This window comes from Centroberyx affinis, unplaced genomic scaffold (genome assembly GCF_046629955.1).
Source record: "Centroberyx affinis isolate AG114_WGS23_722 - 3 ecotype Tasmania unplaced genomic scaffold, CSIRO-AGI_Caff_v1 ptg004340l_1, whole genome shotgun sequence".
Taxonomy (NCBI): domain Eukaryota; kingdom Metazoa; phylum Chordata; class Actinopteri; order Beryciformes; family Berycidae; genus Centroberyx; species Centroberyx affinis.
In genome coordinates, this window is record NW_027282044.1 from 354,716 (window position 1) to 372,666 (window position 17,951).

A 17,951-nucleotide genomic window follows, 5' to 3' on the forward strand; every position below is an offset into this window, starting at 1 on the left:
CCTCCATCGTTTCGGCAGTAGAAGATACGACTGACCAATATCTGATTTTCAAAAAAGGCCAGTATCGGCCTGATATATTGGTCTAACCCTATATATAAATATACCATACTATACCATACCTTACCATAACATACCATACCACAGCTTTCACCTTCCTAGCCATCATCCCTTCTCACCCTTCTTATTTGTGGGACTCTGTCCAGACTTGTGCAGGTTCATACATACACACACACACACACACACACACACACACACACACACAGAGATCACATGGATCACACAGTTCCCATAACATATCTTGAAGTTTCTTTGATTCTTAATTGCATATTTTGTGTCCTTTGTGCACTTTATGACTAATTTATTTTCCATCTTCTCATCAGGTCTGTTTTGCCCTCAGTGACTATGTATGTGTGTGTGTGTGAGTGTGTGTGCCTCTCCTTTTTAAGTCGCTCTGTCAGCCCTTGCTCCACTTTCTTTCTTTTTTCTTCTTTTTTTGTCCAATGTAAGCCAGTCTGCGGCTGGAGGTGCTAGACCCCTCCACCCTTTGACCCCAGCAGCGCCTCTAATCTGCATAGAGGAATGAGAGGCATTCTTCAGCTGCTGGCAGGAGGAGGGAGGAGAGGAGAGGAGGGGAGGGGGTGGGAGGGGAAGTGACTACGTAGTAGAGACCCAGTGAACCAAGTTTCCAGCAACTCAGCCATCACGGTCTGAACTTCTGAAATGAACGTAAGGGTATACGGCGGGCGGGGAGAGGATTTATGCGGTGATAGTAGCAGGGCGTGATTGTGGGTTTGGGGACCCGGTCCGCCCGGTCCGCCGGAGAAGCCGAATATGGGTCAGACAGCCGTGTCCGCCGTGTCTCAGACTGCGAGCGGTGAGTGTGTGTGTGTGTGTGTGTGTGTATGTGTGTGTATGTGCGTGCAGTCTGTCTGCCTCCCCCTCGTCGCTCGCACGCATTCCGCTATCTTTATTCAGGAAGTCTGTTAATTTTTGCTTTCAATTTTAAATATTGTCGCACGTAGGCCTACTTTATCGAAACTTCCACACACTAAATCAAAAACGAAGTGCTCGCGCCTTAACGCAAGGCGAGTTAGATAAAGTAGCCTACTAAGTGAATTACAACATGTTCTTGCATCATTGCAGGCTACTTAATACAGGCTGAGTAGCGGGTCTGTTTCTTTCTAAATCTATCGGTATGTTGCGGTCTGGTTTTAAACCCAGTGAAATAATGTAAAAAGCAGGCTACATTGCTACGTTGCATAATGTAACATAGTTGTTTAGATGGCTGCATTGTTGCTGTTGAGTAATGGGCGTCAATGTTTCATCTGAGTTTATGTAGTTAGCAGCCAAATTGACTCGGGTCCAGACCAACTGGAGGAGAGTAGCCTAATTTTTTAACCGGGTTGTTTTTCTAGAAGAGACAGTCAAAATGGAGAGATGTATCAGAGGCCTCAGCCTATCTAGCTCAATACAGTGTGAGTGATTTGGTATCTAACCTATTAACCTACAACATCATAACCTAATCAGTCATCTTCATTAAGGTTTCACATGAAAGTTGATATAGCTTCATCTTAGCTTGAGGTCTGAGTTGACAGCTGCAGAACAAAGTCACAAGTTTGTCTTTCATTTTGCTAACTAAAGTAAAAGACACGCTGGCGCTCTCACAGTGAGATAAATCTCTGGTTTGCTGTTCCTTCTGTGTTGGTTACTTAATACAACTCCCACGCCTTGGCACTCCAATAATGAGTGAATCCTTTAGATAAGTGGTTCTTGATCCCGGACCCTCGGACCCAGAACCCTGCTGGTTTTCATTCCTGACATCCTAATCTGAGATAAGGATATTGATGTTGTTGGCCATCAGTTGCTCAAGAAATCCCACTGATTTCTTGAGCAACTGAGACTGACAAGCATAAACTGCGTCTGACTGTTGCTTACTGGTGGGTTTGAGGTGGTGGACAGGTCAGTGTGGTGAACACAGTTAACTACCTATTAGGATAGAAAACCAGCAGCACTCCTGAGGTCTAGGACAAAGAACCACTGCTTTATATGAACAACCATACAAGTCAAAGTTAGGTTTTGAGATTAATTTCAGAGTGTTTAACATTATACAGTCAAAGTCTATGTAGGCGTACAGTCAGTGGCATTAGAGGTTGTGTAAATTCAGGCGATGTGTAACTTCACAAACTCCAAATGGTTTACACTATTTACAACTATGTTGGCTGTTGAAAACAATTGAGCAATAACTTTTTTGGATGCCTCAAATGTTAACGACATGAGCTGTTAGGCCTATGTCTTTTCACTCACTGATGGAGAGTTACAGTTAAACTCCACAGAACAGCATAAACCATTACACCTTATAAAGAACAGAAGAGAAGGCTACAAGTTACAATCTCCACACCTTCAGCCTGCAATGGTGTAATATTTCCAATAACTGCACAGGAGTGTGTGGGTGTACATGCAATAGTTCTGTGCTTGAGGCGGGTTTTGCACTCCATCTGTAGTGCTTGGCCTGTCAGTGAGCCAAAAAAATTGTAATATCTCGTGTTTGTTAATATTTATTGTGGAAAAGCTTCAAGGCAGGGAGGTGTAACATGGGACGAATGGCTCAGGATGAAAAAAACATGGAATTTTATAGAGCTGTCAACATTCAAAGTAAAACCCAAACGGATGCGTCTGTTTCGTGTCTCACTCAAGCCAACATACACAGGAACCTTGAGCTACAGTATATTAATGATCTATGTTTAATGTTGTTTGGGTGCATTATGGGTTACATAATGACCCTTCCCTCCCATCCTTGGCCAGAAAAGCCATGTGTTGTGATGTGCTTCAAATGTTGAATTTGCAGAATCTGGACTGAAGCAGTAGAAAGTGATACTGTCAGTTTCTCATTGAATTATTTTTAGCGTATAACCCGAGGTGTTAAAGAGTTATGACTGTATGTTTAAAGACTTGTGAGGCTGCAATGTACTGTTGATTCTTTGTCTGTCTATTCGGCTGCAAGGCCCAATGAGTTTCATGAGGTAGGCTGTACTTTCTGCAGCCTACATGTATTGGAGAAAGATGGGAATGTTTCTGAGTTGGAAGAAATGATCTGAGTGTTAAAACTGCAGCTGATGCCCAGTGACGCCCTTTCTTCCCCTCTCCTCCTCCACCTCTCATTCACTTGCTTTCGTCTTCCTCCCTTCTCCCTTTCTGCCCTCCTGGCACCTCCTTTCCACTTCTTCTTCTACGGTCAACCATCTGCTGCTCTCTCTCTCTCTCTCCTCTCTTCCCTTTCCACCTCTACCTCCCTTTCTCTCTTCTCCTCCTCCCTCTCTGTCCTCCTCTTTCTCCCCCTTTCATCCCTTTCCTATGCTCACTTCTTCCCTCCCTGGTGACTTCCAGTGAGGGAAGGAAGCCTCACCCTTTCCCCTCCTCCTCAACACATGTTGTTCCTGCTACATAGTCTGCAAAACACACACACACACACGCTAGCTTTGTCACAATACACCACTTTTACCCCATGATCTTGTTCTAGTCTACACAGTGTATCGATTATTGAAAAAGTATAGGAAACAACTGTAACTTAATCTTCAATGTTTGCAGCAGTTCGAGGTACAGAAGCAGGCTAATGGCACAGAGAGCCAAGCTGAACAGCTGTTTTACTAGCTTGGTCTGGTGATTATAGTCTTAGAAATGTGGACATTAGGGTGCATTTTTAATAGATTTTACCACCAACACAAGCTGCTGTTCTGTACGGATCATGCATTTTAATATTTTTATGAATATAGTTACAAGTATTGCGCTACTTTGGTTACATTTGAACTTCATAGCCCAACTTGTCTTGGCACAACAGTTATGATTGAATGAATAAACCCTGTGTGAGATTCCTTTATTCAAATCTCTGCTGCGTGTTAAGTTGTGTTTCTGATTATCCCACCCATTTCCACAGCTGTTTCTTTTCCAAATCCTGACTCACCCCTCCAGCATGACATCGCCCAGTAAGTGAGTCATGCGTTTTAAAATAAAACGCCTTGGTGTGAAATCCAGTGTGGAAGCATGGAGGGCAGTCAGCAGTTGTAATATGTAATAACATCCCCGAGTTAAGCTGGAGTGAATTGGAGCCACATTATCGTGATTAGGTAGCTGTAGTCAAAATAGCATCAGGGTTGATTTGCTTTTCAAAATAATTCCATTACCTCTCTTCGATGGGTTTATTTTGCCTGGCATACCAAATTGCCCTAAAACTGAAAACCTCATTCATTTTGCAGTCCTTGTGCTTTAAAGCAAGCAAATGTCCAAAGTAATGACTGGATTTCAATTTAATAATTTTGACCTAGATTTGCCAGATTTGTGTCACACTGGGATTCAGAATTGGGGAGAAAAACTTTATTTAATTTACCTTGAGTTACTACTCTATGCCTTGTATTTATTCGTAGGTTAACAGATTGAAGCCTTTTATTGCCCCCAGTACCTTTTTTTCTGTACATCTTGAAGGCTTCTATGTAGGTATTTCTTCTAGGTATTTATGTCTGATTCCTTTTGTATATGTATATATGATTTCATATTGTTAGGGTACAGGCTGGTCTTTGTTTGTCTTTGAGGCTGAGCTATGTTGTACTCTATTGCGGTCTGTTTAATGGTATTGGTCAAGTTAATGCTCTCTCCTTATTCATTCCTTAATGTGAGATTTGGCACACCCAGTGTGTGTGCACTGCATAATGAGAATTCAAGCTTAGTTCAATCAGGAGAGACTAAATGAAAGATGAATGACAAGTTTTATTGCATAATAGAATTTACAGGAGAGTCTGAGACTTACAGAAAAGGCTTTGGTGATTAGATTCCATCGAGACGTTGTCTTCATGGGAAGTAACACGTTGGACACACCAACTGCATCATCGCGTTGTGTTGCACGGCAAGTTCCATTTATTTCCAATCAAATTCTGCATTTCCTTATCTTTATTGCGTGTTGCAGCAGTTAAGGTGCGTTTTGAGTGAAGCATGTGTTGGATTTATCCAACGTTTGCATCAAGTTCAACGCATAGACCTGACCAGAAGTATCAATATTTCCATGCTGGCCGTTGGTAGCTAGTTAGTCATTTTTATTAAATAATTTAAGATCATGAGCGCAAGATTTTTTTATCTTTCATTTTAAGTAGTTACATCATATTTGATTGTGTATTGTATGTCATAATATTACGTCCATATTGCAGCTTTCTAAAATCTAATGACAGCCTATTCTGTTGTCTCCTTCCCATGTTTAACTTTTGGAGGGATCACTAATATAAATGGACAAGACAGAGCTGGTTATTAGGCTGTCATCTTTCAACAGTGAGGCCAACATTGAAAAGGGTGGTCTTGATAGCACTCACTGCGTTCAAGTACTGACACTATTGCATTACACACAACGCAATGATGCAGTGTCCGAGGCGTAACCCCATGAAGGCAGCGCGACAGATATTCCCCCGATGGAGTCTAGATGCTGGTGGAGGTGAGAAGGCTGAGAGATGGAGTCTACCTGGATGACCAAGGAACCTCCATCCTGGGGAGGAGGATATACCTTCATGTTTCACCCTCCTCAGCCCAACACTCCTAACACAGTTACAGGACAGTATTTAAAATCTGGCGGCAGCATAAATGATTGGTTCCCAGGTGTGTCTAGAGATCTGATTGGTTAAAAGTAAATAGAAGAAGCAGGAAATGAAAGCGTGGAACAAAAAAAAATCAGTGTGGGAAAATTCTTTATTCCAAGACTTACAACTTACTTTCCTGCCTGAAATTTCCCAAAAGCTTCATTTAGGTATTAATTTCCCTCAGATATTGCTGCCTGACATGTATCAGTCTCAAGTGTTCCTCTTTTATGATAAATGTTTGATAAATGTATATGTCAGACAACAGTGTCGCACCCAAAACTGGCCCTGGGGCTCAAAAATGTCTTCCTCATGGTTTCATGTCATAACTTTTTTCATACCAATATCCGATGTTGTCTGTCCGCGAGGAAAAGAAGAGGCAAAGCAGATGATGGATGTCCAAAGCGCTGCACCAGCAGATACCAATATAAATGTTGATCGATAAAGCTGCCATCTTTGTACACCCGATTTATAAACTTTCAACTTGTCACTCATATTATCGCTTCCTTCTTCTTCTCATCACTCTTTCTTCTCTCTCTCTTCTCTTTCCTTAAGTTTGCAGTACTCTTTCTCTTATCACCCCTTTCTCTTCCCTCTCTCTCTCTCTCTCTCTCTCTCTCTCTCTCTCTCTCTCTCTCTCTCTCTCTCTCTCTCTCTCTCTCTCTCTCTCTCTCTCTCTCTCTCTCTCTCTCTCTCTCTCTCTCTCTTTCTCTCTCTCCTCCTCTGCAAGTAACAAGTCAGTCCATTGTCCCTAGTTGGTTCCCACTAGTGGTTTAATAGTTGGGGCTAATGGTGATGATAATCGCTGTTACTCATTTTCCCATCATTAGTGGCACAAAGGAACTGCTGAAATGCACCTATTGTTGTGATTTGATATCAACACAGGAACAGGAAACGAGTCTGTGTGTATGTGCATGCGTACGTGTGTGTGTGTGTGTGTGTGAGAGAGAGAAAGAATACAATCGGTGCCTGGGGAGAGAGCGAACTGCGCTCTGCAATGCTCTCTTCCATGTCTTCCCTCTTGGTTTTTGTGCCCTTCTCTATGTTTTGTTGCTTGTAGATGCTAGATGTTTGCCATAGTCAGGGTCATCGGATCATAAAGTGAGCAGAATCCAATTGGGAGCGTTCAAGCCTGCTTAGATTTTGTGTCCTTGCGTGCTTGGATTGATAAGTCACAAAAGACAAGTGTGACCGTGGCATACTTAAAGCTGCACTGTCCAACTTTGCATGTTGGCAACCTCAAATGGCAGCAAAGGTAAAAGCAAAGGTAAAAGCTGTTTGAACTTCAATACACAGAGACCATGCAACGCGACATCAGTAAACTGCACACATCACACTCACGTTTACCAAATTATACCAAAGGATTCCATAGGGACAAGAGACACAGAAGATCTAATGTTGTTGAGTCTGGCTTTCTCTGGACGGAGCACTCACTCAGTTTAGGAGCAAGTTTTGTATTTCATGCTTAAGTTTTGATTTATCACTTCTGTGGGCAGGGAAGTTTTCCCACCAGTGACCATACCTGACACCGGAATTTCAATTTTGGCAAATAGAACAAATCTATGGCATCTCAGTTGGGGGGAATGGGACGGTCTCCTCCATTGCAGAGACACTTTATGATTTAGGCTGGTAAGGCGGGTGTATTTTTACAAAAAAAACTAACAAATTAACTCTTAGGCAGTCCATCAAGTGCTTTAAACCTTATATCTTCAGATGTGAGGGATATACGGGATCATGTTCTTACTGCAAAAACATTTTGACCCATCCATCATCTTGACCCGACCAGTAAGCAACAGTCAGAAGCAGTTTACGCTTGTCAGTCTCACTTGGTATCCATGGGATTTTCTTGAGCACCAGATCGCTAACATCAACATGATCTAGTATTGGGCAGTGCTGGGCAGAGCCAGCCAATCAGCTGTGTTTTGGCTTTTCTAAATTGAACTGAAGGTTATAGTTGTCCTCATCCAGATCCGTTCTCTGAGAAAATATTACAGATTAATTGTTTTCCCATTTTGCTTATTATACCCAGAAGTTCCACTGTATTCTGTTAATTTACCTTTGAAAAAAGCCAGAAGCACATATTCCCAAGTTAAATTTAATTAAACTTGATTTGCTTCATTGTTTCTGTTTTAGTGCTGCTACTGGGCAAATGGCTAGCTAGTTAATTAGTCCCTTTACACCATACATTTTACTGTTAAATGTACCTACTGAGTCATCCGGAACAATCCTGAGCAATTTGCTGGGTAGGTTTTAAACTTTGGCTTGTTGTGTGAAACCTGGGGCTATTTTTGCTGATGGTGTTGCTGCCTAAGACTCTCAAACACAACAGGGAAATCCAGCTATTTGTCTTGACTTTTAGATCAACTTTTACGATGTTTTGATGTTGGTGTCTCTATTCATTGTGGTGTACAGGAACTGTGATCACCAGTTGGTCTGTAGGCAGTTTATAGAGAGATTGCAGTCTCGCCTATCATCAGAAATCACAGTAAACGCATTTGGTCACATGATAGTGTGTGTGTGTGTGTGTGTGTGTGTGACAGACAGAAGTTGAGACATGGTTATCAGCTCTGGCCCCTGACATGCAGCCACTAATGAAATCCATCATATGACCAATGATACACTCACACTCTCTCTCTGTCTTTCTCTCTCTGTCTTTCTCTCTCTCTCTCTCTCTCTCTCTCTCTCTCTCTCTCTCTCTCTCTCTCTCTCTCTCTCTCTCTCTCTCTCTCTCTCTCTCTCTCTCTCCGTCTTTCTCTCTTTATGTATCTCACAGTATTTCATACTTTATACTTTCTAGGTTTCTGAGGTACTTTCCTCTGACAGAAATGTGCTTGCATGTATGTGTGTGTTTCTGTGTGTGTTTGTATGTATGTAGAGGAAGTGATGGCAGGCCTGCTTGTCTAAACTCAATAGAGGGAAGCTACAGACACACATATGTATACACACACACCCACACACACACACACACACACACACACAGACATATTCTTCTCAAGACAGCGTTCCAGTTCTTTCTCTAATAGGCTTAACTGTTGACCTTTACTTTCACTCAGTGCTCAATACTTTGAATATACCTCACTGCAGTAGGGTAGAATACAATTTTCTATACTGATACTAGCTGCAATATTTACATTTCAAGATGACCTCCAAAGTTGTACTTTTTTGATACCTTTCTTTTGATATTTTCGGATTACATGCTAGAACAATCGTCCGTGTGTTCTTTGTAGCAACAGTTACTATTCTATGTAAAATTGAACCAGTTGACTTCATCGCAAAAAATCCCATAAAATAGTATCACATGTGAAATCCAATTGTTGGAAATAAACGTCAGTATTGGAAATTGCCTCTGTGAGGTATTGCTTCTCCATAGCCAGCACAAGGCCTGTGTGATTCAGTGGTGTTGCTGAAAAAACATTAATGCAGAGCCAGAAACTTCCAGTGCTTGAGGCTGAGGAAACACACACCACCTCTACTTCCTCTGTACGGCGCGTGCGCACAAACACACCCACACACACACACACACACACATACAGTATATATTTACAGTATATACCCCACACAAGCACATATGAAATGACAGAATCACACACTCATGTTGTGGACAGATTACATACTCACACAACACAGATTCTTGCGTGCACACACACACACAAACATTCACAGATTGCGTGCTTACACTCTGGTTCTCTCTCTCTCTCTCTATCTCTGAAACACACACACACACACACACACACACACACACACAAACAGTGTCTCTACCATCTATACTCTCTGCAGTATTCCAGATTGTTCACACGACTTCTAACTTTCCAACAGGAAGAGGAGGAGTCAGGGAAGGACAGAGATCTAGCCAAGACACACACACACACACACACACACACACTACACATACAGAGACAGAGACAGAAATAATATTGCTGCTTTGCTATGTGAAACAGAGTCTCCATTTCTTGTAATCAGGGATAATAACGAAACTAGTCACTGTTTTTTTAGTCTAGAGCAGTGAGAAACTGCCCTCGCTTGCTTGAACTCAATCCCGACCTTGTATACCAGTCGGCTAAAGCCCTGAATGATCGTCCAGATAGCAGAATACAGGAGCTTTTAGTATGTTGCTTGCTTCAAATGTTCCAGAGGGATGTGATATATCACATGTGTGTCTTACCTCCCTGTGTCACAAGACATATTGCGTGCTTGTGTTTGAATCTCCTATCAAGATGCCGAACTGATTGCTGATTTCTTGTGTGTGTGTGTGTGTGTGTGTGTGTGTGTGTCTGCTAGTTGATGGGCTGGAGAAATCATCGTCACTGGCCAGCTGCGATGTGGTGGTGGGCAGCGCCACCAATACCCAGAATGCCCCTGCATCACGGCAGCAACGGGGCAAGCTCTCGTCACTAGGGAAGCTGTTCAAACCCTGGAAGTGGAGGAAGAAGAAGACCAGCGACAAGTTCCAGGATCTTTCCAAAGGTAGGGGGTGTGTGTGTGTGTGTGTGTGTGTGTGTGTGTGTGTGTGTGTCTGTCTGTGTGGATGTGTGTATGAGTTTGTATGAGCAAGTTGTAGTGGATGTTGATTGACTGTCCACAAATCGAGTGTCTGCACAACATCACTGTTTTCAATTTGGGGTTTGTCATAAACATCAGGGGGGTGAACTGGAGCACAGTGCCCCGATTCCCAATAGAGCTTTAAAAGGAAAGGAGTGTTGGGTTGGTTTGCAACTCCTTCTGATTCACTCCTGCAAACGTGGCTAAGCAATGAAAAGGCACAGAGGGGGACAAAGAAAGCCAAGGTTCTTCCTCTTCATTATGGCAGACAGCTATCTGATCCTATCTCCATTATGTATCTGTATGTAGGTTTCATACCTGTCTGTCTGGCTAGATGGTCTCAAGTTACCGTCCAGGTGTGAAAGCAAGAGGGACATGGAGAAAAGAGAGAAAATGTATAAGTTACTCACACAGTATTCATCATTGCCATTTGTCAAAAAGACTTGCTGTGAGTGGGCGTGTGTCAGAGAAAGAGTGTGTGTGTTAGCAGTAATAGTGTGACACTTTATTGACCCCTGTAAGGAATTTCTCTCTTCAGTTGTTCCCCGTCAAGGAGGTCAAAGGTCAGGGTCAGCTATAGAGCTGGTAGGGGTTCAGTGTCTTGCTCAAGGACACTTGCGGACACTGGGGCTTGAACCCGGGTCCTCATGCTGAAGGGTGATCTCCCTATCCATTCAGAGAGAGTGTGTGAAAGTGTATGTAAACGAGAGGCACACCCTGAGGCTAGACAGATGAACATCCATCATATAATTCAGAAGAGGTGACAGTGAATGTCTAGTCCAGTACTTAAAATCACAATGAAACTGCATTTTGAGAGATTTTTTCCTGGATATTGGGCTGGGGTATAACACAGGGAACGATCATTATAGTTATAATGAGCTAAAAAGGCAAAAGATACATTTTTAATATGTGACTTAAACAACTGTGAAAGCCCTAGATTATTCCATTATTAGAGGTTAGCTTACTGGAGTTTTATAAATCACTGAATGATAATCCAGGGGAAAATAATCCTAACCACTTGTTTTTTCTGTAGCTTCTGTTTGTATTTACATTATGTGGAACTGTGTCTAACCTCTGTTCATCTTTCAGTTCTAGAGAGGAAAATCTCAACCAGACAGACCAGGGAGGAGCTCATCAGAAAAGGAGTACTCATCCCTGACCAAGGTTTGTCTGTTCATTCATTCATTTGTGTGTTCATTCGTTCATCCATCCTCTTCATTCATTGCTCAGTTGTTTCTTTCATTTGCATGTTCCCTCATTCACTCACTCATTCACTCTCTCTCTCTGTGTCTCTCTCTCTCTCGTCGCCATCGTTCTTTATTTGTTTCTTTCTGTCTTTCTGTTTTTCTTCCCCATTTGTTTAAATGTCAATTGTACCTGTTATGGTCATATATTGATACTGATGCTTGTGTGTGTGTGGTTTGTATGTTTGTGGGTATGTGTGGGAGTTGGTGAGTTTTAAAAGCGATTTTAGTTACTTTTTCCTCTGTTGTGCTGTGAGATCTTTAATTAAAGAACATCAAAAGCCTCACGCAAACTCACTCACTCACTTTTCCACTAAATCAAACCGTTATCGCTCCCTGCTTCATTCTTTTCCGAACTTTCAACTGTCTTTACTTTCATCTCTCATCTACGTCTCGTACATTTGCTCACACAGCAAGATCGGTTAATTCTTTCCTCCGTCGTGCAGCCTTTGTGTTGTACCACGCACTCATTAGTCTTCGCTCCACATCGTACTGCTGTGGCGTCGCATAGCGTGATGGCATGTCGGAGTCTAACACACAGAGGCCAGATACCGCACGGTGTTGACAGTCCCAGTGACATTCGCTCCTGGATGGCAGCACCTCTCTGGAACATGCTTCACTTCTCTGCACTCTGCCTGACAGATGAATCCAAACACTTCCAGTTCCACCTGCAGAAAATGCCCGACGCTGGAGGAGTGTTAATCTTTCTAGGGTCAGACCATATTTGTTTTAGCACTGAACCATGAGGTTGGCAAGTTAAAAGGCACTCAAGAGTAGCTTGTGTCATCAGTGAGCTTTATTAAAGCCAGTCGGTAGGTTAACTGAAAGCTGGCAAACTGTTGATGTTCCACTATTTCTCAAAACATATCATTCTTCCCTTTCTTTGCTCCATTTCTTCTTTCCTTTCCTTCCTTCTTTCTGCCACTCTTTTATTTTTGCTTTCTTTCTTCCTTGCTTTCTTGTATTCCTGCTTGCTTTCATTGTTCTTCTTTTCACTTTCTTTCTTTTTGACTAAATTTGTGGGTTTCTTTATGATTTCTGTCACTCTCTTTCCAAGTTTCTGTCTTTAGTTCAAAAATCTACTTCCTTAATTTTTATAGTTCATCCTGATGACGGCTTAATCATTTACAGGACACATTAAGAAACGCATGTGGAAAATAATTTTTCTTTCATTTCTGGGATCACAATAAACCACTCCACAGTTTTTATTTTCTCCATCGGCCAATCAGGCACAACATACACATGTCAACCGGCCGGTCGATCTAACCGATTAGGGCACCTCTAGTTAAGAGCTGTAGGCATTTACCATTTAAGTGAACATTTAAACTGTGAAACAAATATCAAAGTATATTCATATTAAAAAGATTAAAGAAACATACCAAAACACCACAATTTTTTCCATTATATAAAAACATTTATTTTTTATAAAAACAAAACAAAAACTGATTTTTGTGGCAAGCTACCACATCATTTGGAAAGTCACTCACCAACCCCCATCTCATTCTCATTCTGAGTTTGTTTAAGGCCTTCAAGAAGGCGAGAAGACATTGTGTGCCCAACGACGTGGATGTAGGAAATTACACCATTTCCTGATATTGCAGCACACATTGTTATAATACCCCCATGCTGGCACATCTGTTGTGGCCTGATGACCGATGATGTTTCTGATTTTGGTCAAGTTTGGTCAAATGTGTGGAGTTTCCATTTGCTTACAAAGCAGTTTAGAAAGTAGTTTAGAAAACCATCACACAACTACAGTAAAGTACACATGTATCCCACAGTTTGTTGGATTCTGGACGTAGGTATTGATATGCCTGGCAACACTGAAATACAAATTAACTCATTTAGTGTATTGCAAGATTCACCTTTCAAGTATTGCCAATGTATTTTTCAGTAATACCAAATCACTTTAATTAATTGTCATTGTAATAATTGTTGTTTGTACTATTTTGTATGTAAGGGTTTTGGGCAAGTGAGTTAATGGTGTGGGGTTTTGACATATTGTTTTGAGAATGTAGGTAGTCATTTGAGGATTGCTTTTACGCAATTGAGAAATATTGTAAAGCAGATGATTTCACATTCTCCATGGTTCCTCTCCTTCAGATGAGCCTATCAGCAGTGAAAACCTGAACGGCCACGCCACACCCGGTGTGACATCGGAGGAAGTGAAAGTTGACATTGAGTCACCAGATACGCCGCTGGAGGAGCCCGAGGACGCCGAGGACAGAACAGGTGACTTCAGCGGTCTGGCTCTGGATCCTTTACTTATCCTTTACAGGATAAGTTGAGGCCGTGGCCCTGGGATAATTGAGGTTTTTCACTGGCACATTATAAAGTTAACTTTATCTGAGGGCTTGTCTTGTTCTGGAGCGTGTTAACCTCAAATTTTCCAGATGAGTCCCTGCTCCCTTCCAAATTGGCTAACAGCTCTGGTATGAAAACTGGCTAATGTAGCCCAGAGTGAACTCTTGGCCTAGAGGTAAGGATGAAATACGCAGTGTGGAAAGCACTACAGAGATATTGGTTGTAGACTGGAAGGTGGAGCTATTTCGGTCGTGGATGAAAGATATTTTTATCCTTAAACATAGACATAAAAGGTTCAGCAGCAAAAGATCCTCGGAGGGCAAGAAGGAGACTGGGAACAAAGATTGCTTCACAAAGAGGCTGCTTTTGTCTAGTTTTTATCATCATTGATCATGAAAATATTTTACGCCTAGAGCATAGAGATGTTCTGTTCCTTGTACATAGATAGTACATGGAGATACTCTGCGTCTAGAATAGCATTTATCTGATTGTGTCCTGTGGAGCACAGAGATAATCTCTGACAAATCATTATTCTAGTACATGAAGATACTCGGATGCTTGTTCATAGACATATTCTGGTTTCTGAATGTTCTGGATGTAGATCGTAGAGAGATTTGCATTACTGATTGTCATTTCTGATTCAGGGAACAGAGATATATTCTAGGGGGAAAAAGATATTCATGGTCGAGAACATACTGTAGATTACTTGTTCTCCCATTGGAAATAATGTTGTCCTAAAAAGCTGAATAAGTATGAGGTTTTAGAAAATACGGAGATTCTAATTTTAGATCAATATGGCTTTATACTTCCAAAGGTATAGTATCGAAACATGTTGCATTACTGAGGGATCTGGGACTTTTTAAGCCTCCAGCATTACCGTTTTTACAAGCTAGACCTAAATGTAGATATAGGTTACTTTGTGCTCTTCTCCTCGGTTGTGGAATGTGTGTGTACCAACAAGCCAGTGCTCTCGCCGACATTGAATCCTCTCTGGGATGTCTGACTGAGTCTAATGTGTCCAAATAGATATTCCCATTATAACAGCCTGCAGCAGGCATCCACACAGCAATAACCATCTCCTAATGCTTTGCCCTACCTCAGGAGGCCAGCCGCTGCTCTTCTGTCTGATGCTCCTTAAGTGTTGTGCTGTTTTCATCTCAACCCTGTTAGCATTGAACTCCTAGCCATTTGGAGAACTCTGAGAGATACACACAAGCGTAGACACACACAAATACACACACACACACACACAACCTCACACAGGGTCCCGTTTGGGGGAGGTTAATGGGTACAAATTCATCTTTCAAATCCCAAGCTTGAAATGTCAGAGTAGGCAGTCAGGTAGCGCAGTCACATTTATTTTGAACTGGCTGCCTAATATAGAGCTACAATCCCAAGGAAAAGCTGCTCAAGACTACAGGTCAATCATCCTCTCTTGTCATCAGCTCTGTCTGACTCTCTCATCCCCTCTCTCTTTCTCTCTTCTGTCTCTCTGTTTACCTGTCCGCATGCCTATTTGTGCCTCTGTTTGCACAAATATGCACCATTTTGTCTTGCATTCGATCTCTCATTTGCCTAACCTTAACCTCAAAATACATACCTTTCCCTCCTCCTTCCTGTGCTCTGCTCAGAGAGGCGTGATACTAAACCCCTCCCCCGGGCAAACCAGGTGCGACCGCGAGAGGCTCAGGCTAAAAAACAGAACAGTGCTGCTGTGCCTGCCTCTTCCAAACCTGTAGGTGGCACTACAGGCACAGCCAGGCACAGAGACGGTGTCTCGGGGGTTAAAAAGACGGCTAAAACCGCAGGCAAGCCAGGCTCAACCACACAAGCTAAAGCTAACCCTCGGAACACTAACAACGCTAGTCGCGCGACCGGTAAGTAGGACTTAAGCCGGTTGGGACTGAAGCCTGTCTGTCTACCTACCTGTCTATCTGCCACTGTCTGCCTGCCTGCATGGGAACGCACCTGTCTCACTGTCAGAGGGCAAGGAAGACTCCAGACTCACCATCCGTCCCTCTGCATCTCTGAAACCAGGTGTTCATGTACTGTTCCACATATGAAGTGGTAGTGCACATATCTGCTGCCCCTGACAGTTGTCAAGTGGTCACGTTCATAGAAAAGTTCCTATCTCTATTTCTTGTCATTTTCCTGTCCACAATGAAAGGGCTCCCTGTCGAATAAGTAAATGAAGGAGTATTTCCTTTAATCTCTCTGTTTTCTGAGAAAACAGAAGTGCACACTTCTCCATTTGCAAACGACAGTAAAACCGTGTGTGTGTGTGTGTGTGTGTGTGTGTGTGTGTGCACATGTGTATACTACCAGTCAAAAGTTTGGACACACCACGTTTTTCTTTATTTTTTTACTATTTTCCACATTTTAGAATAATAATAAAGACATCAAAACTATGAAATACCACAAATGGAATTATGCAGTGACCAAAAAAGTGTTAAACAAATCAAAACTATCTTATAGTTTAGATTCTTTAAAGTAGCCGGCCTTTGCCTTGATGGAAAGGCCATGAAAAGTGTGTGTGTGTGTGTGTGTGTGTGTGTGTGTGTGTGTGTGTGTGTGTGTGTGTGTGTGTGTGTGTGTGTGTGTGTGTGTGTGTGTGTGTGTGTGTGTGTGTGTGTGTGTGTGTGTGTGTGTGTGTGTGTGTGTGTGTGTGTGTGTGTGTGTGTGTGTGTGTGTGTGTGAGGTCAGTGTAGCATGGCCTGCGTGTTCTGGGAAGCTTGTGGTTTTTATTGATGGCATGATGGCAGGGAATGATTTTATCACCATTCATTTAGTGTGTGTGTGTACGCGTGTGTTCTTATTTTACCTACAGCATGGTTTAAATTAAGCAGCACGAAGCCTAGATTAGTGCATGCAAAGTTCATGCAGATTTGTCTACAGACTTCTGTGTATGTTATGAGCTGCTGTGGAACAACTGGTACAAAAGCAGCTTCATATCTGTTTGGTCTTCAGGCTGTGCTTTACAATGCACAATGACTTATTTGCTGTCAGCAATGTCTTTGGTATTCTATATTTGTCCCTAACGCCAAAGGGTTTTGTAGATGTAATTAGAAATGATTACTCTAATGCAAAGATGGTTATGGCTGATAGTATGTTTGTTACTGCTTTAAGGGTTTTTTACACGGGAGGCGACAGCCGCATGCAAACTCGCCTCTCTGCTCCGAGGCACTGCCGCTGTTAGGCCGAATCCCGCGGCGTGCGGTCAAAAGTTAAACACAATTCAACTCTAGCTGAGCAGGCGGGTGTGTGCGCGCACGAGCACGAGCACGAGCAACTTTTTTACGTGAGCGAGCCCGCGTCCCGCTCCGCCTGCCAATCCACCCGCTCCTCCGCATCTCCCCGCGCACCTCTCACTGAAAATGAATGAGGACCAGGCGATTGTTGCTTCCCATGTAAAAGGCCCTTTACACTCACTTAGATAAATTGTGGACCTTTTTGAATGCACATAAAAATACCCGATAAATATACAGGACAGAGAATTTGTAAAGCACCAGAAGTGCTAATGCATCAGTGGTAAGAGGGAAAATATTCAGTATATGCTGCAGTATTAAGGATATAGATATAAAGAATATATTAAAGGTCTTGAGTGGTGTCGCAATAATGTATACTAATAAGTCTAATTTTAATTTTCTCCTATCCCTCTCTCTCCCTCTCCCCTCCTCCTCCTCCTCAGCCAAATCTTCCCATCCAAAGAAGACAGGAAACACAACAAAAACGGCCCCCTCCTCTGCCTCCACCCCTCGTTCCCGTGTGTCTAAGGACGGAGGAGCAGCAGTACAGACTGGCGGGGCAGAGGCAAGGACCAACCGGAAATCAGACCCTGCCACCACCTCCTCTGTACCTCATAAGGCCTCCTCAGAGACTGCTAGCCCGCCTGGGGAGTCACACTCCCGGCCCCCTTCCTCAGGCACCCAGCCTGCCTCGTCCCAAGGCTCAGGCCCTGAGGCAGAGGGGAGCCAGGCTGACCCCACTCACAAATCCGCTCCCAATGCCTCCGTTCTGGGTGAGGAGACCAGAGGCCCCGGCGGTACGGCCCCGGAGCCCACAGACCGGTCTGCTCATGTCAACACTGCTACAGAGGACACTTCCTTCACAGAGGGAGAGACAGAACGCTCATCACAGGACAAGGAACTGGGGAGGACGGGAGGGGAGGGAGGAGAGGGGGATAAGGGAGGAAAGGACAAGAAGAAAACAGGAGAAAATTCCCCTGTGGAGAATAGCCAGAGGTAAGGATCTAGGA

The 17,951-nt window shown here is 42.9% G+C and overlaps 1 protein-coding gene across 1 annotated transcript in view; it reads left to right on the plus strand.

The window, feature by feature from the left end:
• phactr2 (phosphatase and actin regulator 2) overlaps positions 1-17,951 on the plus strand; it is a 45,808-nt gene that overhangs the window by 17,133 nt on the left and 10,724 nt on the right. The window contains exons 2-6 of the mRNA XM_071543536.1: positions 9,888-10,073; positions 11,238-11,312; positions 13,496-13,624; positions 15,328-15,573; positions 17,385-17,937. Coding sequence (XP_071399637.1) covers positions 9,888-10,073; positions 11,238-11,312; positions 13,496-13,624; positions 15,328-15,573; positions 17,385-17,937 — 1,189 coding nt within the window. The remainder of the gene's footprint in view (positions 1-9,887; positions 10,074-11,237; positions 11,313-13,495; positions 13,625-15,327; positions 15,574-17,384; positions 17,938-17,951) is intronic.